Here is a 27,480-nt window from a genome sequence, read left to right on the forward strand (position 1 = left end):
GATAGGGTGCAATTTTGTACAATATTCAATGTTGGCCAGGCAATTATTATTTCAACCATTATCAAAGGGAGTTCATTTATAGAAATTGAATACAAAGACAACTAATTTGCATTAGGTGCTAGGTGGGGGCAGTAATATTGGTTCCCAGTGCTCTTTGCTGGTACTTCTGTGAGATCTTATGATCCACCAGGATGGGCTGAAGAGAAGGCTAACATCTGTTATGAAGGATACTATTTTAATAAGATACTTCTCTGGCACAGCAGTACTGGATCCAAAAACAGAGATCCTCAGGTTGAGCTAATATCTACAGTCTTCTGACTTTTGGCTAAAATCATTGGACCCATAATTTGCAGTCAGTGGCGAAACAAAGGCGTTTGCCGCTGGCCCCGAAGTAAACTTCCTACAAAGATCTCGCGATCGCTATGGCGAGAAGTTCGGCTTTTCCGACCTGCAACTGAAATCAGCGTTGTTTAGTGGGAATCCCATAGTGCGAGCTGCTGTGACATCAATAAGCTGTCTAAGCAGTCAATCAAAATGCAGAATTCTCACAGACGGCGAGCCAAGAAGTGAGTAAGCTCGTTTGATTCTAACTTTTTTTAAATGTTAGAGAGAGCAAAACAAAGATTGGGGCGCTCACATGGGGAAAAGGCAAACCTGAAATAAAGATAAACAAACTTTTTTTTTAAATTAAAAAAAAGATTTTTTTTAAGTTTCTTAAAAAATTTAATTTTTAATAAAATGGATAAATTTGACACTCCACAAAATTTAAATTAGTTTTTCAGGGCCATAATCTTTCTTTAGCTGTCAATACGGTGTTAAAACCCCAATTACACCTAATCCAAAAGGGTCTAACTTTTAATGGGGTATTTAACAGCGGTATTACCACGGAAGAGCCAAAATTTTCATCGGTTTCCATGATTTGACAGATTGCACTGATTGCCGGCTCGGGGGCGGGGGGAGTGCGGCGGGGATAAGGGTCCACTGGACAGCCTGTGGAGGAGCAGTGAATAACAGACCGCAACTTCAGGATTTTTGCGTTAGGCTGCGTATGTGCTAAATCCTGAAGTTACGGGCAGTTTCAAGGGTGTAATGACGGTGAACGCTGCCAGTATTAGGACTGCAAGTTCCGGGCCATTATGATCTCAAAAGGCATCCAACATCATTTTCGAAACCTATACATCAAAACTGGATTTGATCACAGTTTCTATAATAATCAATATATTGGAATAAACCTTTTGAACTTTAATCAGTATTGCACAAAATCTGAAAGCACCTACAAGACATGCATCCAGGGAGGTATGTTATTGATGAAAATTTACACAGTGGACTTACTTTCAGACATTTATATTTGAGTAAAAAAGAGTAAAATGGCATTTGGGAGCACAATGGGCGTACAAACCTGAAAAGGCATCCTGCCATATCTTTGAAACTAGATAGAAATCATGAGAGGTCTATTGGGTGAAATCCTTTCATGATTATAAACAAATATGACGTCCATTTTGGCTGTGCCATTTCTCATTTATTCGCTTACTTCTGTGAGACGGGTAAAATAAATTTGTTCTTCAGCATTGCAGCAACTGCATTTCTCTGTTGCAATATTGGATTTCTGCAAAATCAATATTGTTGCTACGTTATAACTATTTGTAGTAAATTTAATATCATTCATTACACCAGAGTTATCTGACTCCAATCATTTATAGTATAAAACAAGTAAAACAGTGTTTGCATGTGTTTTGGTTTTATAGATACCAGAGTATGCTGTAAAATTAACACACAGAGTAGTGCAATGTTTACTACATGTAGTCTATTGATTTCCAACACTGTAGTAACCAAGAACTGGGTTCATTCATGATGAGAATGAATAATATCGCCCCTGTTGTTCCACAGCTATATCAACCATGCAGCACCATTTTTATTGCAAATTATTAGAAAATGGTGTCTTATTAATTACTGCTATGCCAGTAAACAGAGTATCAAGTTAATGAAAGGCAATACGAGACTCCCAAAACAAGCGCTCTACTTGGAGCTCCGACACGGCAAGAGTGCCCCAGGTGTGCAGAGGAAATGTTTCAAGGACACCCTCAAAGCCTCCTTGAAAAAGTACAACATCCCCACTGACACCTGGGAATCCCTGGCCCAAGACCGCACAAAGTGGAGGAGAAGCATCCGGGAAGGTGCCGAACACCTCGAGTCTCTTCGCCGGGAGCAAGTGGAAGCCAAGCGCAGGCAGCACACGTCAACCCAAGCACCCCAACCACCCGCCCCTTCAACCACCGTCTGCCCCACCTGTGACAGAGACTGCAGGTCCCGCATTGGTGCTGCGAGTTGGGTGAGTCGGAGTTAGGTGAGGAGTGGAAGGAGGAACTCCCTTGCTTTGCCTTTGTTTTTCCTAACTTTTCACCCTGTAGGAAAACATAGAAACATAGAAACACAGAAGATAGGAGCAGGAGTAGGCCGGTGTCGGGAGCAGCAGGAGAGTACAGTGAGTATTTAAACTCACTTTTGCGGGATATTTTTCAAAGGCGCTCCAGAACCATGCCACGATTCAAAAAGTGACGCGGGCAAGAGGAAGCAGCTGATTGGGTGAGTACTGCCAGGTGATTATTTATACTACTCTATAGTTTGACAGTTAAGGTTAATAGTTTATAAAGTTTAGAAGGTCTTAATTTTTGTGGTTATATTTTCTAACGTCTCTGTTGTGTAGCAGGGAGTGCTAGTAAACAAGGGCCCTTGAGAGTATCATTTAATTGTAGTGTAATTAGTGGCATTGATTTGATTTAATTTAATTAAAATTAATTAAAGGGTAAGTCATGACAGCACAGCTTGGCCCCGTGGCATGCTCCTCCTGCACTATGTGGGAAATCAGGGACACTTCCTGTGTCCCTGACGACCATGTGTGCGGGAAGTGTATCCAGCTGCAGCTACTGGCAGACCGCATTGCGTCACTGGAGCTGCGAATGGATACATACTGGAGCATTCGCGATGCTGAGGATGTTGTGGATATCACGTTTAATCAGTTGGTCACACCGCAGGTAAAGGCTGCACAGGCAGGAAGGGAATGGGTGACTGCCAGGCAGAGTAGTAGGCACAGGCAGGGAGTGCAATGGTCCCCTGTGGCCATCCCCCTCTCAAACAGATATACCGTTTTGGATATTGTTGAGGGAGATGGCTTATCAGGGGAAGGCTGCAGCAGCCAAATTCCTGGCACCATGGGTGTTTCTGCTGCACAGGAAAAAGAGCAGGAGAGCTATAGTGATAGTGGATTCTATTGTAAGGGGAATAGATAGGCATTTCTGCGGCCGCAAATGAGACTCCAGGATGGTAGGTTGCCTCCCTGGTGCAAGGGTCAAGGATGTCTCGGAGCAGCTGCAGGGCATTCTGGAGGGGGAGGGTGAACAGCCAGTTGTCATGGTGCATATAGGTACCAACAATATAGGTAAAAACCGGGATGAAGTCCTAAAAGCTGAATATAGGGAGTTAGGAGGTAAATTTAAAAATAGGACCTCAAAGGTAGTAATCTCAGGATTGCTACCAGTGCCACATGCCAGTCAGAGTTGAAATTGAAGGATATTTCAGATGAATATGTGGCTAGAGGAATGGTGCAAGGGGGAGGGATTCAAATTCCTGGGATATTGGAACTGGTTCTGGGGGAGGTGGGACCAGTACAAACTGGACGGTTTGCATCTGAACAGGACTGGGACCGATGTCCTGGGGGGAGTGTTTGCTAGTGCTGTTGGGGAGGGTTTAAAATGAAATGGCAGGGGGTTGGGAACCTGTGCAGGGAGACAGAGGAAAGGGAAGCAAGGATAGAAGCAAAAGACAGGAAGGAGAAAAGCAAAAGTGGCAGTCAGAGAAATCAAGGGTGTAAATCAAACATGGCTACAGTAAATAATAATTCTAAAAGGTCTAAGAGTGTTAAAAAAAACAAGCCTGGAGGCTTTGTATTGTAATGCGAGGAGCATTCGTAATAGGGTGGATGAATTAGCTGCGCAAATAGATGTAAACGGATATGATATCATTGGGATTATGGAGACATGGCTCCAGGGTGACCAAGGCTGGGAGTTCAACATCCAGGGGTATTCAATATTCAGGAAAGACAGGCAAAAAGGAAAAGGAGGTGGGGTAGCATTGCTGGTTAAAGAGGAGATTAACACAATAGTAAGGAAGGATATTAGCTCTGATGATGTGGAATCTGTATGGGTAGAGCTGAGAAATGCCAAGGGGTAGAAAACGTTAGTGGGAGTTGTATACAGACCCCCAAACAGTAATGCTGAGGTTGGGGATGGCATTAAATAGGAAATTAGAGACACATGCAATAAGGGCACTGCAGTTATCATGGATGACTTTAATCTACATATAGATTGGGCTAACCAAATTAGTAACAATACTGTGGAGGAGGAATTCTTAGAGTGTATACGGGATGGTTTCCTGGACCAATATGTCAAGGAACCAACTAGAGATCAGGCCATCTTAGACTGGGTATTTTGTAATGAGAAAGGATTAATTAGCAATCTTGATGTGCGAGGCCCCTTGGGGCGGAGCAATCATAATATGATAGAATCCTTCATTAAGATGGAGACTGAAGTCATTGACTCAGAGACTAGGGTCCTGAATTTAAATAAAGGAAACTACGATGGCATGAGGTGCGAGTTGGCCAGGATGGATTGGGGAATGTTACTTAAAGGGTTGACAGTGCATAAGCAATGGCAAACATTTAAAGATTGCATGAACTACAGAATTTGTTCATCCCTGTTTAGCATAAAAATAAAACAAAAAAGGTGACTCAACCGTGGCTAACAAGGGAAATTAGGGATAGCATAAGATCCAAGGAGAGGACATATAAATTGGCCAGAAAAAGCAGCAAACCTGATGATTGGAAGCAGTTTAGGATTCAGCAAAGGAGGACAAAGGGATTCATTAAGAGGGGGAAAATAGAGTATGAGAGTAAGCTTTCAGGGAACATAAAAACTGACTGTAAAAGCTTCTATAGATATGTGAAGAGAAAAAGATTGGTGAAGTCAAGCGTAGGTCCCTTGCAGTCAGAATCAGGGGAATTTATAATGGGCAACAAAGAAATGGCGGACCAATTAAATACATACTTTAGTTCTGTCTTCACAAAGGAGGACACAAATAACCTCCCAGAGATGTCGGGGAACATAGGGACAAATGAGAGGGAGGAACTGAATTAAATCAGTATTTGTAGGGAAGTGGTGTTAGAGAAATTGACGGGATTGAAGGCTGATAAATCCCCAGGGCCTGATAATCTATATCCTAGGGTACTTAAGGAAGTGGCCCTAGAAATTTCTGGTCATCTTCCAAAATTCTATAGACTCTGGAACAGTTCATATGGATTGGAGGGTAGCTAATGTAACCCCATTATTCAAAAAAGATGGTAGAGAGAAAACAGGGAATTATAGACCGGTAAGCCTGACATCGGTAGTGAGGAAAATGCACGAGTCCATTATAAAAGATATAACAGAAGAGCACTTGAAAAACAGTGACCGGATCGGACAAAGTCAACATGGATTGACAAAAGGTAAATAATGCTTGACTAATCTACTGGAATTTTTTGAGGATGTAACTGGTAGAATAGATAAGGGAGAACCAGTGGATGTGGTATATTTGGACTTTCAGAAGGCTTTCGATAAGGTCCCATATAAGAGATTAGCGTGCAAAGTTAAAGCACATGGGATTGGGGGTAAGGTACTGACTTGGCAGACAGGAAGCAAAGAGTTGGAATAAATGGGTCTTTTCCATGTGGCAGGCAGTGACTAGTGGGGTACCGCAGGATCGGTGCTAGGACCACAGTTATTCACTATATTAATGATCTAGACAAGGGAACTAGATATAATATCTCCAAGTTTGCAGATGACACAAAGCTGGGTGGGCGTGTGTGCTGTGAGGAGGATGCAGAGAAACTCCAGTATGATTTGGACAGGTTGGGTGATTGGGCAGATGCATGGCAGATGCAGTATAATGTGGATAAATGCGAGGTTATCCACTTTGGTGGCAAAAACAGGAAGGCAGATTATTATCTGAACGGCAACAGATTGGGAAAAGGGGAAGTGCAACGAGACCTGGGTGTCCTTGTGCACCAGTCGCTGAAGGTAAGCATGCAGGTGCAGCAGGCGGTTAAGGAGGCAAATGGTATGTTGGCCTTCGTAGCGAGAGGATTCGAGTACAGGGGCAAGGATGTCTTGCTGTAGTTGTACAGGGCCTTGGTGAGACCACACCTTGAGTATTGTGTGCAGTTTTGGTCGCCTTATCTGAGGAAGGATGTTCTTGCCATGGAGGGAGTGCAGCGAAGATTCACCAGACTGATACCTGGGATGGCAGGAATGATGTATGAAGAGAGATTGGGTCGATTGGGCTTGTATTCGCTAGAGCTTAGAAGAATGAGAGGGGATCTCATTGAAACTTATAAAATTCTAACAGGACTAGACAGACTAGATGCAGGAAGGATGTTCCCAATGGCGGGGGAGTCCAGAACCAGGGGTCACAGTCTAAGGATAAGGGGTAAGTCATTTAGGACTGAGATGAGGAGGAATTTCTTCACCCAGAGAGTGGTGAACCTGTGGAATTCTCTACCACAGAAGGCAGTTGAGGCCAACTTATTAAATATATTCAAGAAGGAGTTAGATATATTTCTTAAGGCTAAAGGGATCAAGGGATATGGGGAGAAAGCAGGGACAGGGTACTGAATTTGGATGATCAGCCATGATCTCATTAAATGGCAGAAGGGGCTCAAGGGGCCGAATGGCCTACTCCTGCTTCTATCTTCTTTGTTTCTATGACTCATCAGTCACCTGAGAACTCATTTTTAACGTGGAAGCAAGTCATCCTCGGTTCCGAGGGACTGCCTAAGAAGAAGGGTTAGGGTGATAACCATGATTTCACCCCTTACTCAGGGGATACATTTAAAATTTCAATAGATTTTTCACACTCATTAACAAAAATTTATATTAAAAATTAACTGATGCATCTTAAAGGAACATTCCTTTCAAGACCACTAAAAATATCCCAAAAATTCCAAACACTGCCCGCTATTTCCCACCTACCAAGCTACTTGGTGAATCCTGAATGAATTTTTTGTACACTTCTTTTAAAACATACGTCAAAAAATGATGTGCTCCACATCATTATGATCTATTTTGCAATTTTTTCCCAACTTGGATACAAACCATAAATGGATATTAGGTTCAAATTTACAAAAGAGCTGTGCTGATGGTGAGCCTTGCTTAGGAAATCACGGTGTGCTGCCCACAATTTTCCATCCATGCACAGAAAATCACGGGCAGCGTCCTCGTGATTCCCCGGTGGCACGCACAGCTCGTGATGAGGCTCCCGACCGATGGTACGCACTTGGCAAATTGCCCCCATCGCGCAGCCTTCAGTTTGTACTGCAGATAGAAGGCCTGGTCAGATAAAGTGTAGACTTTCATCAGTTTACTTTTAAGATTATTTTTGCCATTTGCCCAGTGAGAGTAACAATATTAAATTATGTTGAAGCTGTGCTTCAAACTGCTTTTATTGCAATTTTAGAATGCGGGAGCCCATTTCTTTAAGGAGCCTATTATACAAGAATTATTCTTTTAAACCTGGAGATTTAGGCAGAAAAAAAGATATCCTTCCAATAGAAGAAAATAAAAAATCAAATTTGTTACTTTCAGCCACTCAAAATGGCAGTTTTTATTCAGACATTAAGGTTTCATGCACTTTTGCGATGTCTGATTTTCAAAAATTGTACTTATGCAATCACTCCAAAATCATTGCTCTGACATTTACAATATGACTGCTCTCGTCTAAAGCCACTTTAACATTCTACACAGATGAAGCCTGAGCATCCTATTCCAATCTCCCCCACTGCCCCAGGGATATAATTTACTGTTTTGTAATTAATTCTACAGGATTATCTTAGTGATTAGATTTTCCATTCTGTTGTAGTATCTTAGGAGAAAGAAAGTGACCAACTTACTTGTCTTTGTTATTTAGAATGAATTCATTTTATGTTTAATCCAATACTGTGACACATTTTATATTTTAGTTGCTTACAAGATAAAATGAGTTGGCCATGTTGGTATAATAAAGAAAGCTTTGTGATGGACAACCAACTGATGAATCTTTCCTTATGTAATTTACCAAAACAGACTTTGAGAGAACTTGCTAATATCTGAAGCACAACCAAATTCATTGATCTCGCAAAGACAACTGAACTGTCAGTCAAAGTAAATTTGATCAGATATATACTTTCAGTGATTGAGTCTACACATTATGCCAGCTTCAACTGACTGACTTAGGAGGTCAATGTTTCAGTATTAATTGTGTTCATATCAAAAATGAATATGTCACTGTAAAATGTCAAGTCTGAAAACAAATATGTGTAAATTATAGGTTTTAAGAATTATGTGAATTAAAAAGTTCACCAACTTACCAGAATTTTCTGAATGATCAACAACATTATAAAGAAATTAAGCAATTATCATATACACTGCATAAAGAAAAGTGTTGAAATTTGACCTTTAAACTTCCAAATAGATTCTGATGTTTCCTTGTTTTGTTACACAAGTGCTGTAGTTTGACCTTGTTCAGACTTGGCTTAGTTAGTAGTACTCTCACCTATAAGTTATGGATTCAAGCCTTGATATAGGATTTAAACACATAATCTAGACTGGTACTTTAGTGCCATACTGAGAAAGTGCTGCAATGTTGGAGGTGCCATCCTTTGGATGATACATTAAACTAAGGCCCATATGCCTTTTCAGATGGATGTTAAAGATTCCATGATACTATTTGAAGAAGAACAGGGAGTTTTGACTAACATTTCACCATCAAAAAATGTTCAAGAGAAGTTACTCAGCTCATTGCTGTCTGTGGGACCTTGCTGTGTACAAAATACTGCTGCATTTACTGACACAGCAACAGTGAAAGCTTTATGAACGCAAGTTCTTTCTTCACTTTGTTCAAAACCATAATAAATATTTTCAAATTAAAGTTTTCTCCTGAACCGCTATAGTTTCATATTAAATCAAAGTACAGCCAAAAGATGATGTTTCATGGGTCCTTTAATCTCTACATCCCCACAAAAATGCCATATTTGACAATCTTGGATAGTGTCCAAAATAGTCAGCTTTTCCCTGGATCGAAATATTGAAACTTTTTGTAATCTACAAACTGACAAGACTGCTTATATCTTAAATATAAAGGCAATGAGTGCTGCAAATACACCACAGGTCTGTCAGCATCAGATTAGTATTTCAGCCATCCAAAACATTAACCTGTCTTTTCACTTTAGAAAGGCTGGTGGAGCTGTTCTGTATTTCTAGTATATTCTGTATTTATTTCTGTATTTTTCCAGCATTCACAGTTTTCCTTTATTGAACAAAACAGCTAACTCGTCTGGCAAGGTATGTAAACTGCCAGCTACTTAATATACCTGTATCCACATCAGCATGATGCAAAAAAAAGATTAAAATATGAACACATCTAACCACTTATTTTTTTAATATGGCTTATTTTTTCCTACAAGCTTCAGTTTGATTTAAAAGATAACCTGTTCCTAGATCTCTTCCTGTGCTGCTCTTGAACCATTAGCTAGGAAATTCACAAGGCTGCACCATATAACTTGAAGTATTCTCTAACTTAGCTTCTTGAAAAGCATCTCACTGTGACCATTTGACCGGGATTGGGAACTCACCATGTGGAGAATTATGTGGAATCCTGAATGATTAAAATTGCACATGAATATATATTTTAATTTTCAGATTATAGCTAAAGGGGCATGTCTAAATTTGGTGGCAGTTTTTTTCTTAAATTAATCAAAATGCCACCTTACTAAGGTTGTCATTTTGCAAATGGACAGCTGAGTGGGCAGCAGCTGTGCATATCCACTGCCCACCTCCCACCTCCTCCCAGGCCTCACTTTTGAGGCAGTGCACAAAACAATGACTAATACAATGGGCTCAGTATTGTGCCTGCCTTAGAGATAACCTGGCGAAGGAGTGAGGGCAGGTGGGGACCACAACTAACATCTATTATCTGATCATTTAGTGCAAAATGAAAACATTTTGCCGTTTTATTTTTGAAAAGTACCTTAATGAGGAACATTTAATTTGTATTTACAAACTGAAATAAATGACTTTTTTTGTCATATGTTGCATATGTAGAGCAATAAAATTGAAAACACATCATTTATCCCAGTGGGTAAATATTTGTATCTTAAAAGTAGGCTCTTCAGAACTAGGGTGCATTATATCTGCAATGAATTCTACAGTCAGAATATCATGGATTCAAAATGATAGAAGTCTACTTTTAATTCAACAGCACGACAATTGTTATAATTGGGAAATTATAATCAACTGCCTATATCTGCTTCAGATTTTCTTTTAGGTAGTTATTTTTGTTATACTGTTTAAAATCAATAACTATACCTAATACTATTTAACATTCGTTTAGCATTAGGAATGAGTTGAAGCGTTTCCAGTTGCATTGAAATGGTGAGACCCTTTTCAAATGGTATTGTTTAGAGCGCCACCTCATGGCAACAATCATTTTCCTCTTTATCAGAGTAAAAAGTTCAAATAGATGCAGTAAAAATGATGAAATATTAAATTAAGTCTGAATAAGGAATCTCAGTTTACCATCATAACACAATTTCCATTGGTATATCTATATCGAAGGCTTTTAAACATTTAATGTGCTCAAGTTTTCGACTGTTCTATGGTAACATGAGCTACATCATAAGAATACTTAGCAGATCTCTCGCAGTAATGTCAGATCTATGGGAAACATAACTATGTACAGTAGGAAGAGAAAAATATTAACTATAAAATGTGGTTACTATTAATTGATCACAGAAACACGTACAACAGAAATAATAATTATATGTTTATAATGAAGAAAGCTGTGCAAAAAAATATTTTACAAACATATTTCATTGCTTGAAAATGAAGTCAGAAATGTCTTTGAAGTTTAACCTTTAGACTGCACTGTTCCTTGCAGAACTAATGCCTCAGTCCCCAGAAAAATGACTAGCTTACATACTTAACACCATACGATTGGCAAATTAACACATTTTTATTTAATTATTCTTACATTTACCAAGAGAAACCATAATTGGGCCTATGCCCAGACTCTCAGTGGAAGGGAGTTCTACTTTGGATAGTACTATGTATGGGAATCCTGGTCAATTATTTTTCACCTCCTTAGTCCAGTAATATTGAGGGTATCATTCCACAAATAGGGCGATAGCACCTCATCCCAAGTGAGAGAGGCTAACTCAGCATAGACCAGGGGCTAAACCTGGGACCTTCCTGGGCTGTAGAGCTCAGTGCCATACTACCTGATGCTGTTACCACCCTGCCAACTCTTTCTAGCTCTTTCTCCCTCCAACATTCAAAAAAGGGTTTGAACTGTATCACCCACATGTGGCCTGTGATGTTCCGAATGATATCAGAGAAAGGAATGCCAACTTGAAAGATATCTAAAGGCATTTATTTTCTAGTTAAAAGGTACAAACGCAATTAATTTGCAGCCTGTAAAGCATCTCTTTTTGTGAAAGGATTGGTCACAAAATCTACAACATAGCCTTTAGTTAGCTGTTCATCAGTTTAGATCGAGAACAAAGGGGATCTGTTGCAATGTACAAATGAACCACATAACAAAGAATGCACAACTACTTTCATTCAAGATTGGTGTGCCCGATGCAAGACTGTTTGTTCATCTGGTTTCCACATTACCATAAACGTTCGCATCTCCCGCCAGCGGGTCACGCTTGATGGAAGTGCACATTTATTTATGGATGGCACTTTGGAAAATCTAGGGCTCTCCCACCACAGAAATTTACCTCAACACATTGGAGTTAACGTTCTGTGTGAGGTGCAAGGATATTTGATGCATGGAGCGCTGCTAAATTGGATTCAGAGCAGAGCAGATGTTAAAGCCTAAACCCTTATTAGAATAAAGTCAGTGTTACAGTGCTAAAAAATGCAGCGTTGCTCCTGATGTGGTTTCAATTTGGCTGAGAATCTAGTTGACAAAACTTCAGTTGATCTTATAAGGATCGATGGGATTCAATAACAGCAGGGGGCCCGCGCAAAAGAAGCGTTCATAACAATGGAATTTGCTGTCAATTATCCCGAAAGTCACTTTTTTTTACTTGTATGCTTTGATTATTAATACTTGTGGCTGCAGCACTCTTGCTTCACATACATGGGAAGCTGTTACATCGGCTCACGGTTACAGTAATACTTCTGACCCTTGATTGTTTGCTGACTCCCAGTGAACAGGAGTGGTCGACTGTTAAGCAAGTCCCATCCTCCTTTCAAACCTTCTGTTGACCAATTCGATTCGTTGTAACACAACCTTTTAAATAAATAGTAATACTCTAATTTCAATTCGGCTGAAAAGCTGGAGCCGCAAAGGAAGCGGTCGGAGGACCACCAGAGCCTGAGCAAGGAGTGCCTACAGCGGAGAACATCCAACCTGCCTTTTCCCACAACATATGGTAAACTTCACCAAAAAGTTATGCAACCGAGCTCAGGAGGCACTGGCTGAAAGTGGATCTGAGTGATGTTTGAGCAGCTTATAAAACAAATCCTCGCAAAGGGGTCAATTAATTGTATCGACACAGTAATTGGTGAGGTTGAACCAGATTAAGACTACATTATCTGGGGTTCGAAATTACATTTACCAAGAATTGCCATTTTAAAGACTCATGGGCGAGCACCTTCTAAACTATCACTCAACATGACAAGGACTTTTAAGGTACAGCATTACATGATAACGGCTACCGCGACAGCAATGGTTGTTCCACCAAGTTTTGCAAACATTGCACCGCATATTTTTGTAGTCTCTCGTCGCTGAACTTACCTGCAAAGACTTGTCCCTCTGTGCTTGGCAATAGCTGCAGTAGAAGAGAGAGGGAAATCAGAAGCGGTCTCATATTTAGGTATTTTTTTTTCGCATTACTTGCGCAGTTGTAGCATTATCCGGTTGCTGGCTGGTTAGCAAGCGATGATCCGTTGGAGATACCCGGAGCGCCGTGCTGTACTTAAATGCTGACTGCTACTGGCTCTGCCTGGCAGCTCGGAGCTGCTGAAGTAGTTGCTGAGTGAGGGCTCCCCCGGGTCCTGACGCAAGCCGCTTCTCTCGCTTTCTCACACACACACACACAAACAAGCACGAAGCTCACTTCCAACTCAAATGCTTGGGAAAGAAATCCCATTCCTTTCAAATAGGCAACTGGCGTCATACATTTTTTTTAAGCAGTTAAGACAGAACGGTTCCACTGTCGGGCGCAAGATCAGGCTAAACCTTTCAGAAGCGGACTACAATGAAGAATGATGAGGTGATGATATGTTCATATTCTAGCAGGCAGGTTGATAGGCTGATATAGCACTGCTTGAATATTTGATATTTCATTTGTGTTCTGTTGTGAATGACAAGTGCATTGTAACATGCAATGCACACTTTGTGACAGGCAGCATCCAGTAAAATCAAGGCTGATGAGTCAAGATGATTATACTTTTCAGCTGGAGGTTGTGTTACCTTGAGTAGGAGCCATGTATCTTTAAAAAATGCTGAAATGTTTTTGAATTTTCAATTATCATTTATCTTCTCGTGCATAACACTGAATCCTGAGACTCCAAATACTGACAAAGGTAGGAGAAACTAATATTAAACGTAGAGAGAGATACATCACCCAATTCTAATCCTTACTTTGTTTTTCTAGTTAACAATTAAACATTTTTCTCCAATGTCACATTTATAAATCAATGCACCAAATAACGAATTTATTCTAATTTATGTAACTCTTTACAAGTAATTAAAAGTCATTTTTGCAAATTCCCATTATATTTATATAAGTCAATTACTTATTCAATAAAACAAGATAGGCAGCTTTGATCACTCAATATAATTTGGAGATATGAATTTGGAGTTAGTTCAAATTGATGGGATTCTCTCAGGGTGCATTTACATTATAGGTTTACCATTGGTGTGAAATGGTTTTGACTCCCCTCCATGCTAAACCTGTATTGTGAAAATTGGGTGTTAAAACCCAAGCTGACTCTGGGGTGAAACAATGCAAGGTTGCCTCCTCCAGAGAGGCTCACTCTGGTTTGCTCTGGTATCAAGTTTGACCCCAACACTTGATCTACAGTGCCAGTGCCAGTGCAACCCCACTTCCCACCAACACTACAGTCGCAGTGTAAATGTACCTCAAGAAAGTCAGTAGATCATGGGAGGGTATACTAGAGAAAGAATTCTGTGTGCTCAGGTCTCACTGGTATTTTACAAGCTGTGTGCTCATGAGGAGTATAATGGTGCATTTACACCATGCACACAAACGGAGAGTGACTTGCTCTCAAGTTTATTGAGGATTTGGAAAACTTATTTGCACTAGCTCTTCAAATCCATTCTCATTTCTTCTATCTGATGCCGGTTACAATATTATGATGCTGGAATAGGAAATAAGAGTTTGAAATCTGAACTTTGTTTTTATTCTCAGGATGTGGGCAATACTGACATTTATTGCCCATCCCTACTTACCCTGAGCCTTCTTTTCGAGTGATTGTTTAACGACAGAATAACATAGCACAGGACTGTATTCATTTGTCAGCCAGACTGTGTGAAGTTGGGTTCCCTTCCTTAGTGACATTCAGAAAGAAAGACTTGCATTTATATAGCATCCTTCACGACCACCTGACGTCTCAAAGCGCTTTACAGCCAATGAAGTATTTTTTGGAGTGTAGTCACTGTTGTAATGTAATAAGTCAATTTATTGGGTTTAATGACACCCTAGCAGCTTTCGTGGTCATTTTTCTCATGCCAGCCATAAACTATCAAATTTATCGAATTCAATTGCATAGCTTCCCATGGTGGGATTTAGAACTCATAACCTTTCGGCTGCTAGACCATTACCATAACCATTGTGTTACCATACAACAAACTGCTAAAGATGACTGTTGCAACACCAAAGTTGATGTGTAAAAGCATCCTAAATGGTTAGGATAAAGTTAGGTAAAAATGCAAGTAATTAAACACTTTACAAATCTTTCATTTTAATCTTGAGTCTTTGTAAAAATTGTGCTTTTGTACTTTTTCCTTGCTTAAAAAAAAATGGAAGTCCATTACTTTGGAAATTGTTGGATTTGTATGGAAGGTGTGTATGATGGCTTCACTTAAATGCTAATCTGACTTGAGTAAGAGATTGCCCTTTTAATTGGCCCTTGTGGAACTGAACATATATCACGTGAAGGATATCAGAAAGGGTGGTGTGTTTGGGGGTCCAATGACAAGTGGGGAAAATTAGCCTGGGAGAACACAAGAACTTCTCATTCTTGCACCTTAGGTCATCCTGCTGGCAGTGATTTGGACGGGGGTAATGCAGGCCATTCCCAATGCACTAGATAGACGTAAAAGACAGTTCATTTTGTGGGATGGTCGTGCAGATACTTCTAATGGTAAAAACATATCAAGATCACTTATTCAAAAATGGGTAAAATATTTCAATATTTTCCTTTAGAGGGATCATTTCCTTTGGTACTCATCATTGCATCGAGGTCAACATTGTGGAATTAACTACTACTAGGTGAAATATATCAGCTAGGTGCATAGTAAAGTTCTATATGCTCTCCCCCAACATTGTGCAGTAACCTCAAAGTCACAAGAGAACTCGTTTGCTACACTCGTGTGACATTTCCATTTTCTACATTAGCCATATCTGAGTGAGACTGACAATTTAAGTTATGGGAAGTTTGCAGCAATCTTGCTCTCATTTATAACTGGGATGTGACTCCCCAAACTCATTTAGTGCAAGACTTTCAGCTGGTAGAGAATGAAGACCTTTATCGCCTTGGGATGGGCTTGATTCAAGACCATACCCTTGGGGTTAAAGGACATTGTGCTAATCAAATGTGCTATCAAACACTTTAAAGATAGACATTTCTTTTAACCAGTGGTGTCATCAGATTGTTTTAAATGCCACTAAAGCTACAGTGAAAATCAAATAACACATAATTTTTAATGAAAAATAATTAAGCCCAGTGGCCCTGGTTAAAGATATGGTTACAGAAAATCATACAAGGTTCATATGAAAATGCTCAAACGTTGCTGGTTTCTCAGTTGCAGTCACGTAACTCATAAAAAAATTGTGGCTACTTATATCACTAGCCTGTGCTCTTGCTTTGATGGTAGCGTGACGATTCAGTCTCAAAAGATAGCGTTTTAGGATAGATGCAACTCCTCAGTCCTGGTTCAATTAAATTACAAAAATGATTGCGATAGAATTAATTATTTATGAATTATGTTCTGAAAATATCTCGCATGTCAAAATCTAGAACTCTGCCAGGGCAGAGGAAGGCAGAAGTTAAAGTACTACCTAAATTGGGTTGATTTTTTGCAAATGATTCTGGCCTCACATATGGTAACACCACAGGGAAACACTAATTTTTTTTGCCCTTTCTTGAATCCCACTTTTTCTTTCACTTCCTTACCTTTCTTTCACTTTTTCTGTCCTCATAGCTCAGTAATCATATCCACTCCATCACCAAGACTGCCTACTTTCACCTTCATAATATAGCTTGTCTCAGCCCCTGCTTCAGCCCATCTGCTGCTGAAACCCTCATCCAGACTTGACTATTCCAATGCTCTCGTGGCCAGCCTCCCACATTCCACCCACTGTAAACTTCAACTCAACCAAAGCTCAGCTGCTCATATACGAACTTGCACCAAGTCCCGTTTACCCATCGCCCCTGTGCTCGCTGACCTACAATAGCTCCGGGTCCGGCAATGTCTCAAATTTAAGATTCACATCCTCATGCCCAAATCCCCCCATGGCCTTGCATCTCTCTATCTCTATAACCCTCTGAGATCTCTGCACTCCTCCACTTCTGGCCTCTTGCATGTCCCTGATTTCCATTGCCTCACCATTGGTGGCCATGCCTTCAGCTGCCTAGGCCCTGAAGCTCTGAAATTCCCTCGCTAAACCTCTCATCCTTTCTACCTATCTCTCCTCCTTTAAGACGCTCCTTAAAACCTGCCTCACCTGTTCTAATATCTCTTTACGTGGCTAGTGTCAAATTTTGACTGCTAATGCTCCTGTGAAGCACCTTGGGAAGTTAAAGGTGCTATATAAATGCAAGTTGCTATCGTTGTTGTAATGTAATATGTTAATTGATCTGCTCTGTACTAGTATTCAAGATAATTACAGTTTTAAGTTCTTATTTTTTAATTTCCTTCTTGAGTTGCAGATCATTCCTTCAGTGAAAGGTGCATTACAGAAGCTTGGCTTGACTTGCACTGCAGTTCTATCTTGCCCTGTGGGAAATCACTTCACTTCTGCTTGACACCTTCTCTCAAGATTAGAAACTCACCATGTGGAGGATAGCAGGTGCAAATCCTCATTCTATTTCTCCATAGAATAGCACAATAGTACACCAATGTGCCACACTACTTGATATATGTATGAGAATGTACTGGAGTATCTCCATGATGCATAAAATGAACCTCCCATGATGATGTTACTTCTCACTTATGTAACAAATGATGCATTGATTTGTAATCATTGATCAATGAAACTCTGGCAGAGAAAATTTAATTTTAAGAAGCTCAAGGTTATTGTTGCTTATGTTGTATTTCATTTTTCATGACAGTACACAGGATTATTTGAAAAGGACTTCTTTATCAGCAGACTTTTAGACTAGACTGTGCTCTGATCCTTTGATGACTGAACAGAGAAAAATGGTTAATGATATTATGGTCTTCAACTTGTCTGCCTTTCTCTCCACCTCTTTGGTTCTCCTTGTAGACAGGGAAAGTAAAAATTCTAGCTGCCTTTTCCTACTCCCAGCTTCAATTCCTTGTGCTGTCTCATCAGAATTAATCATTTTCTTCCTAGTCTTATGGGAACTGCTGAGTTACCACGGGATTCCCATGTTCATATCGATCATTGTAAAGGGTGTGAAGATATCTCACAATTGTATTTCACAAATGTGAAAGACCAGTTACTTCCTTTGGAAGTGTTAGTGTGTTATGCGAATTTACCACATGTAAAAGAAAGCTGATATTGCAGTGTTCTGATATTTGATTTTCCTAATTTTTCAAAATCATCCTGAAATTTAACATAAACAGTGAATGCTAAAGCTCTGTGTTGTCCCTTTTAGGAAAGTGTAGAAAGCCTAAGTTGTTATCATAACAAATAGGTAAAATCCAAGATAGTGGCAGATATTAGTCTACGACCAATATTACAGTTGTAGTTTTAGAGAGTTCCAGAAGTCTAACCTTGCTATATAAATTCTTCTACTAGGAAATTAGACTTTAAAACCTTTCCTAAAGCTTAGATCTTGATATTTCTCCCAGCAGTAAGTTTATTAGTTGCTTTCAGTGCATTTTATCCATTGGTAACAATTAACTCCAAGCTACAACATTTTTCTGTTGTTTTGTGACTTTTTCACCAATGGGGCAGATTATGAGAAGAGAATGGGTTGGCAGATTTATCATCCATGTCCCATTTCCCATTTTGTTCAAAAGACAATAGAGGAAAGGCCTACTGGGACTTCTGGTTTAATTGAGATCGAGTGTGGAATGGAGGCCATGAAGTCACAGACTAAGTGATTCTGTTAGGTAACAACACTGGGAACCCCATAATAATCACTATGGTTGAACTGAAAATGCACACTACATACATATCACAAATCAGAAGTAAAGAGCTATAGATAGATGAAAATACTAATGTAAAATGCGTTCTATAAACCATGGAGGAAAGTAGCTTTAAAAAAATCTCATCTGATTACTGACTTCAGTGTTATCCCCCAATTGTGGCCAGCAGTGGTAGTGCCTAATATGCACTTGAGCTTTGGCAACAGTGGGCTGGATTTTGTCTGCGGAGGCAGGATGTCGGCGGGAGAGCTGGTTGGCGGGTTCTGGTCCCGCTCCCGTCTGCAGCTGCTCTGTAAAAATGATTTTCCGTTAATAGGGCTTGTTAAGCCTGCCCTGCTGGGTTCCCGGCCAATTAACAGGAAGCGGGTCTGATGATGTCATTTGATGACACGTCATCAGCTGGTTTTCTTAAAGGGACCACGGCCATATTGATTTTGACAGTTGTGCTATCAGTGTTCTGCAGGATTGAGGTGCTGCAAACGCTGACAAGCGCTGCACATAGAAGATAGGAACATAGAAGATAGGAGCAGGAATAGGCCATTCGGCCCCTCGAGCCTGCTCCGCCATTTAATGAGATCATGGCTGATCATCCAAATTAAGTACCCTGTCCCTGCTTTCTCCCCATATCCCTTGATCCCTTTAGCCTTAAGAAATATATCTAACTCCTTCTTGAATATATTTACTGAATTGGCCTCAACTGCCTTCTGTGGTAGAGAATTCCACAGGGTCACCACTCTCTGAGTGAAGAAATTCCTCCTCATCTCAGTCCTAAATGGTTTACCCCTTATCCTTAGCCTGTGACCCCCTGGTTCTGGACTCCCCCGCCATCGGGAACATCCTTCCTGCATCTAGTCTGTCTAGTCCTGTTAGAATTTTATAAGTTTCAATGAAATCCCCTCTCATTCTTCTAAACTCTAGCGAATATAAGCCTAATCGACCCAATCTCTCTTCATACATCATTCCTGCCATCCCAGGTATCAGTCTGGTGAATCTAGAGGTGCACCTCTGCACCCAGGCTCACACATGACTCCCTCTATATGCTTTTGGAGGGAGTCACAGCACGCAGGGAGATTCTCTTCCCTCTCCATGGGCAGAAGAGACGTCCCCAGGAGATGAACGCAGTCTGGTGCACATTGTACAGGAGGACACAAGCAGGGATGTCATCAGGACTCCCTGGCTGCAGTGGCGCAAACCTTTCAATGATCTCAGTAGATCATGAAACGTTACTGCAAAGCCACACTCAAACTCACCCTGCTGTGCCACTAATCACATCACCATCACTCTGCCATCCCTACCCTATTCCTGCACATCCTTACTCACACCAACTTACCTTGCACCTCCACTCATCCCTCTCTATCTACATTGTCACTTCCCCATCTCACTAGCCACCCCTCACACTCACCCTCAACGTACTGCAAGCATTACAACTAACAACACACAATGGTGGTTTAGCCAATGTTCATGTGAAGTTTCTGTTAATGTGTTGTCAAACATTAAAATCTATATTTTCAACACTTCACCTTATTGGACAGATCTGTGCACACCTTGAGAAGTGTCTTAGTGAGTTCCAGTGAATGTTGAGACATAACTCCGCCCCCCCCCACCCCCGCCCATTATTGTGATGAGTGTGAAAGGAAAGGCTTGAACATTATAAGGATGCTTTATGATGCTGGTGTGGGATGGTGTCAACCTGGCACATCATGTGGCAGCCAGGGTGTACAGCGTCAAGTGAAGTAAATCTGGCCATGGCGATACCATCGTTGGCCTCCCGGGCAGCAATGTTGTCGGGTGCTGATGCCCTGTGTCCTGTGTAGCATCAGGTGATGGCAAAGAAGGTTGTGTTGTTGGTGATGTTGGTGTGCTTGGTGATGTTGGTGTTGGGGCTGATCGTGGAGGGATTCAGAGGACCAAGGTGAGATTTTTTCAAGGGCACTGATATTGCTGGAATAGATGGCAGCTGCAGGTGAGTTGACAGAAGCGATCTGTCAATGGTGAGAGAGGTTCGCCCAATGAGGTGCCACTGGATATAGAGTTGGCTCCAAACACTTGCAAGCTAAAGAAATCTCCAGATGTCTTACAAATGCAGTAACCAACAGTTTCTGAGCTTTGAAACTGAACAGTTGCAACATGGCATCCTTTATACCACTTCTGCAGCTGTCAGGTTATCAGATAAATCAAAGCAGACTCAACACACGACAGGGTGAGCTGGCGTGTTCCCCGAGCAATGGGTAACCCGTGGGGGAGCGCGTAAAGTTACAAGGTAGTTACAAGCCATTTAATGATCTAAATTGTCTCCCCCGCCGCTTGGTGTCGGGTCAGTTCTGTGCAGGCAGACCCGACACCTGGGAGACTCACATGGACCCGCTGTCAATCTTTGCTATTTTGACAGCGGACCTGCCTCCAAACCCGCACTCTGAGCACCGACAAAATTCAGCCCCATGTTTCAAATTATAGTGTCACTCAAGATGCACAGTGAAGTGTATTGATTAGTTCTTCTGAATCATCATTAATTTTAATTCTTTTAATGGTATTGTTGATCATTTTTCAAAGTAATTCTGGAGTGTGAAATGCAGAACAGCTATTAACTGATAATTTCTTTCACTGAATAATCATTTTAGTTTAAATGCAGTACATAATGGTGGGAGTGAGATTAAAAATTGGCCACAGAATACACTAAAATAACACAAAGGACAGATAGTAGAAAATACTCAGAGATCTTTCCTCTCATCCCATCCATCCAAAAATCCTGTGCGGATGTTATTATTGTAATGTCCACATATTTTACTTAATCCTAACACTACAACTAAGATTTTGAATTTAAATTCTGGGTTCATTTAAAAGACTGGAATTTCTGCAGTGGTTCTCCCAATTGGCCAACATAATTTTGGCAAAAACCCTGGAGCACTGGTGGTAATGGACACTTATGCAATTTCTATAGTGTTTCCGCCAGAGTTACACTGGATGATCAGGAAAACCTCTACAGAAATTCTACCCCCTTTTAAAAAAAAGAGTTTGAGTCCCATTAAAGAGGTCCTTAGTTGTGCAGAAATAAATTCTATTAAATGATTAACACGTCAATCAAAATGGCTCACTGGCATATTTATACAAATCAAAAGAAAAAGGAACATTCTGGTGCAATTAGCAATAATCCCCTCTATTCCAAGTAATATTGTAACCTCTATTGATTCATCCCTAATGCTCCTGGCACATTTTCAATCAGCACCAATGAAAATACCAATGCTGTTGGATTGAGAATGCGCCAACAGAAGAAAACAGTTTTATGCTCACTGGAAGTGTTGATACTCAATAGATATGCCAAATATCTGCCTTATTGGCATCCTATGTATTAATATTTTTAGAAAATGTCTACTTCAGGACTGTCCATGTATGATAGGCTGCTGACTCCCCATAATCTCATCAATATAAATCAGTATAGATATTTAAAAAAGAAAAGAGTTAACAAAGTGAGCGTTGGTCCTATAGAAAATGAGTCTGGGGAATTAATAATGGAAAATAAGGAGATGGCAGTTGAATTGAACAGGTATTTTCTTCTTAGGCAGTCCCTCGGAACCGGTATTTGAACAGGTATTTTACATCGGTCTTCACTATAGAGGATACAAGTAACATCCCAGAAATAGCTGTAAATCATGAATTGGAAGGGAGGGAGGAACTCAAGAAAATTACAATCACCAGGGAAGTGGTACTGAGCAAATTGTTGGAGCTGTGGGCTGACAAGTCCCCGGGTCCTGATGGACTTCATCCTAGGGTCTTAAAAGAAGTGGCTAGTGAGATAGTTGATGCGTTTAATTTTCCAAAATTCCCTAGATTTGGAGAAGGTTCCATTAGATTGGAAAATAGTGAATGTAACTCCTATATTCAAAAAGGGAGGGAGACAGAAAGCAGTAAACTACAGGCCAGTTAGCTTAACATCTGTCAGAGGGAAGATGTTAGAAGCTATTATTAAAGACGCTATAGCAGGGCACTTAGAAAAGTTCAAGGTAATCAGGCAGAGTCAACATGGTTTTGTGAAAGGGAAATCATGTTTAACCAATTTATTGGCGTTTTTTGAGGAAGTAACATGTGCTGTGGTTAAAGGGGAACCGGTAGATGTACTGTACTTAGATTTCCAGAAGGCATTTGATAAGGTGCTACATCAAAGGTTATTGCGGAAAATAAAAGCTCATGGTGTAGGGGGTAACATATTGGCATGGATAGAAGATTGGCTGGCTAACAGGAAACAGAGAGTAGGCATAAATGGGTCATTTTCTGGTTGGCAAGATGTAACGAGTGGTGTGCCACAGGGATCAGTGCTGGGGCCTCAACTTTTTACAATTTATATAAATGACTTGGATGAAAGGACCGAAGGTATGGTTGTTAAATTTGCTGATGACACAAAGATAGGTAGGAAAGTAAATTGTGAAAAAGACATAAGGAGGCTACAAAGGGATATAGATAGGTAAGTGAGTGGGCAAAGATCTGACAAATGGAATATAATGTGAGAAAATGTGAAATTGTCCATTTTGGCAGGAAGAATAAAAAAGAAGCATATTATCTAAAAGGTGAGAGATTGCAGAGCTCCGAGATGCAGAGGGATCTGGGTGTCCTAGTGCATGAATCACAAAAGGTTAGTATGCAGGTACAGCAAGCAATTAGGAAAGCTAATAGAATGTTATAATTTATTGCAAGGGGAATTGAATACAAAAGTAGGGAGGTTATGCTTCAGTTATACAGGGCATTGGTGAGACCACATCTGGAGTACTGTGTACAGTATTGGTCTCCTTATTTAAGGAAGGATGTAAATGCATTGGAAGCAGTTCAGAGAATGTTTACTAGACTAATACCTGGAATGGGCGGGTTGTCTTATGAGGAAAGGTTGGACAGGCTAGGCTTGTATCCGCTGGAGTTTACAAGAGTAAGAGGTGGCTTGATTGAAACATATAAGATCCTGAGGGGTCTTGACAGGGTGGATGTGGAGAGGATGTTTCCTCTTGTGGGAGAATCTAGAACTAGGGGTCACTGTTTAAAAATAACTGGAAGTGCCCCGCCTCCCTCTTGGGGCGCTGGGAGTAAATATTGCGGCACTACGTGCCACAGCGCAACGCTCTGCGGCACATCACGCCACAGTACTGCAGGCCTTCTTCCCCTTATTAAAGGGGAAGGGTAGCGCAGCGCGACTCACCAGGGATTGGAGTGGCGGCAAAAGTGCCCGGCATAAAGAGAAGTGCCGGGCTCACGGCGTGCAGCCAGCACTCCGTGGGGAGGGGGGGGCGCAGCACAGAAGGCTGGGGACAGCAAAGCGGGCAGGTGCTGGCAGGCGGCCAGCAACAAAAATGGCCGCCCGGCAGCTTCCCCTTAATTTGCGTCGCCCTGGCCGCAGGTAGCCCCCCCCGATCCTATCGGACATGGCATCCGGCGGTAAGTCAGGGGGCGCTACTGAAGATCGCAGCCAGGGCCCAAACGGGGCACTGCGCACGGCGATGACGTCATCGCCAGCAGCGCAGCGCCGCGGGCCGCCAATGGTTACCTCCACCGCTAACCTCCCGCTAAATTTTGCAGGAGGTGTTAGCGGCGCCGCGCCCAGGTGCTAGTTGCTTTGAGCCCCGTTACCAACGGGAGGCGCAAATGAACCGAATTTTTCCCCCTTACTCTTTAGTTCACACATGGCCGCTTGAGGGAGGTACCAGAGGACTGCTGACACAAATGGAACCATATCGCATGATGAGTTAGTGCCTTCGGGGCAGCAAAGGAGAAAATTGGGAATAAGTCATTGACTGTGTCAACATTTCCCCCAGGTTTCTACTAACTTCCAATAACTGCTTACCATTGTTCTTTAATAAGTGGTAAATCCTTTAACTCAAATGTTCCAGCTTGATTTTCTCCCAAGTGAAATAACAATAGTAACCATCATTGGTGCAATGTTAACCTTTTTGACAGGTTTTGCAAGTAAATTTGAAAACACTCTTAGCTTAATAAGATCATAATGTGAGAATCCACTAGAACGAATGATCTTCAATTTTGGTGCAGTGAATTATAATCAGACATTGAAAATAACATTGGCATCTCAAAAATAAAGATATGGTTCATTGCAAAAGTAAATTCTAAAATAGTTTTTTATCAATCAGCTTCATATGCCAGATGTAACTCGTGGCCAGTCAACTAAAGAACGGTTCTTGATTTGCTTTTTTTTAAATCCACCTTGTGAAAAATAACAAAATATCTATTCATGATTCCCTCTGCTAGCCTTCAATAAAAAAGGTGTAAGATTCAGAACCATGGATTTCTCCACAGTTGTCAACAATGCTACACTGTGATTGTCAGCCAGCAGAACGTACATCTTTAATGAGGGATGTTGGCCCGTGTCAAATTGTGATTACTCTTTGTCTAAATAAATGTCTACATTGAGATTAGTGTCTGAGTTCCTGTCTTGATACAGATGGGAGCTCATTTACCCGTAAATTGTTTGTAGTCAGAAGTCTTCAGCTTCATCTGTAAAATACAAAGTTTAAATGTTGATTCCAGCGAGTCCAAACAGTAACTACACCATAATAGTGTAAATCAGGCACCTGGGTAAATTTGCCCTTTTGCAGAATTGAAAAATAAAACATTTTGCATTGCATATGCTTTTGGACATAACTCGAGCAAAACTTCATGCCCAGATTGTGGTTGAGAAAATATTGCCAGTAAATTTTACAATAATCTTCTCAATAGAAAAATTGGATGCAAAAAATTGCCTTATTATACAAATGCATCATTGGAACATTCACTTTTAACAGTTTTATTGAATGCATTCTTCCCATAATAAAATTAGCTAGATGTCTGATGCTTTTATGTGATTCAATTAAAAGTGCTTTACTATATATAAAAATCTATATAATTGGAAGATCTAAACAAGGTTATCAAGTAAAAAAAATCCTGTGATTGACTCAAAAATGCTGCAAAAGCCAGGAAAGTTATTTATCAAGGTTGCTTAGAGAATCTCTGTGTTTCTTTCTGAAAATTACATCTCTGCTTCAAAGAATTTGATGTAAAGATCACAAAAGGCTGGGGACATCTCTGCAAGACTGGCCTGAGAATTTATCTTTTCATCTCTGTTCCAAACATCCTGAGTTCAAAGAATTTTACTTGGATTCTCTACTCAAAGATGTAAACATGTGAAGTAGAAGAGCAAGCTTGTCTTCTGGAAAGAGAAAATGTGATTTGTGATGATAGATAAACACAAGCTTACTCTTGTCACCATCAGCAAAGTTTTCATCCATGTGCAGATTCCTGAGTCACTATTGTTCTCACAATTTTGACGACCAACACATGTTTCTAAATTTTGGATAATGAGTCTAATTTAAATGATTTGATACAATTCTATTGGGTTTGTGGAAATGACTTAAAATGAATTATGGATGTGAAAACCTACTTCACATTGATCGTGAGTTGCCAATCCAGTTTATTCTTCATACTCATTTTCCTTTGAGTGCATTATATTGTGCATCTGTGTACCTCAGTTCATACAAAAATGACCCTGTACATCAAATCATGTTAGTTATCACAAAGAAATGCTAATGTATTATTGCTGAAACATAACCGGCATTACACTGAATATTATACTATGCTATTCCATTCCTACATGGTTGGCAAAGTTAGACTTAAGCTCTCTTTCAGAATATATAGATATAGATTATGAAAATGCAGATTATTCTACATTCATGGCAGATAATTGTATGCCAGCCATTTCCATCTTTTTATGGTCAAAAGGTAAAATTTCTATCAATATCTGTAACAGATCTGTGACATCTGGTATACGTAAATCATGATATTGCAGATAAGACACCAAGCTGCTGCACACCGTCTGTTGCTTTGCTCAATTGTCAATAGTTACAGCCATGAGACGACGAGAGTATGTGAGCCCATAATGGGTTTTCAGCTACAGGGCTGGATAAATTCACTGAATCCAATCCAGTTATTGGATTGTCATAAACCATTCTGCCAAGATGGTGTCATTTCAACACCCCACCATAACTGAGTAAATTTTCTCAATTATACTTGATAAAGAAATGTTTCTACATTTTGTGATATTACAATTCATGAAGAATTAAACGTTTCAAACGGATAACTGAATTCTGCAGTGCAAACACGCACAAACTAGGAAATACTGAGGAAAATAAAATTCTACAAGCAGCTAGCTCAAGGGGTCCAGGGAGTTAAACCTTCCAATTCAAGGTGTTTTCGGCATACATGAATAACAATCATAAATCTGGATTGCACATTTTCCAAATTAAATCAAGAGTAGGGAATAAATGAAGGTGATCAGGCAAAAATTACAATTAAAGTTTGAAGCAATCTCAAATATAGTCAAATTAAAATTTGGTTAATTGATTATTTGATTGCGCTATATACCACAATCTGTTTAAAAAGAAAGTTCAGATACTTAATATTTATTATAGAAATTGAATTCAGGTTCATTGCGTGAGAGAGTGGGTATAGATTTGTGCTTGTGGTCACCAACAGTTTCTCTCCTTAGGCTAAGGTGTCAAGGGGAGGCAAAGCACAGAGAGGAAGGGAAAAATCAGAGGCTGAGGCAATCGTGCAACTGGCAGATGGTCACAGAGCAGCATTGGCAATGGCCTGTGAGCAGGTTGCCTTCTGGTCTCCTTGGCTGGGAAATGGTGTTTGGCATATAAAAAAAGAGAAGAAACAACAAAAAGTGACAGGGGAATAATAAGAATCAAAGAGAAGTAATTGTCGATTTTGTGATTCTGCTGGTATTTGATTTAATAAATTGGATTTCTTTTAAACTAGAAAGTTATTGTCAACAAAACCTAAGCTCACTTA

The 27,480-nt window shown here is 40.4% G+C and overlaps 1 protein-coding gene across 8 annotated transcripts in view; it reads right to left on the reverse strand.

The window, feature by feature from the left end:
• ptprt (protein tyrosine phosphatase receptor type T) overlaps positions 1-13,082 on the reverse strand; it is a 1,756,894-nt gene extending 1,743,812 nt beyond the window's left edge. For 3 of the 8 annotated variants that reach the window (XM_086005549.1, XM_086005553.1, XM_086005546.1), the window contains exon 1: positions 12,868-13,081. In XM_086005549.1, the coding sequence (XP_085861675.1) occupies positions 12,868-12,940 (73 nt within the window). In that variant the 5' untranslated portion in view covers positions 12,941-13,081. Of the gene's footprint in view, positions 1-12,867 lie in introns of all 8 variants that reach the window. The other 5 variants (XM_086005552.1, XM_086005554.1, XM_086005550.1 and 2 more) reach the window with 2 other exon arrangements.
• Between the last annotated feature and the right edge of the window lie 14,398 nt (positions 13,083-27,480).

This window comes from Somniosus microcephalus, chromosome 13 (genome assembly GCF_052327205.1).
Source record: "Somniosus microcephalus isolate GS21.2 chromosome 13, FLI_Smic_1.0, whole genome shotgun sequence".
In the NCBI taxonomy this organism is placed as follows: Eukaryota; Metazoa; Chordata; class Chondrichthyes; order Squaliformes; family Somniosidae; genus Somniosus; species Somniosus microcephalus.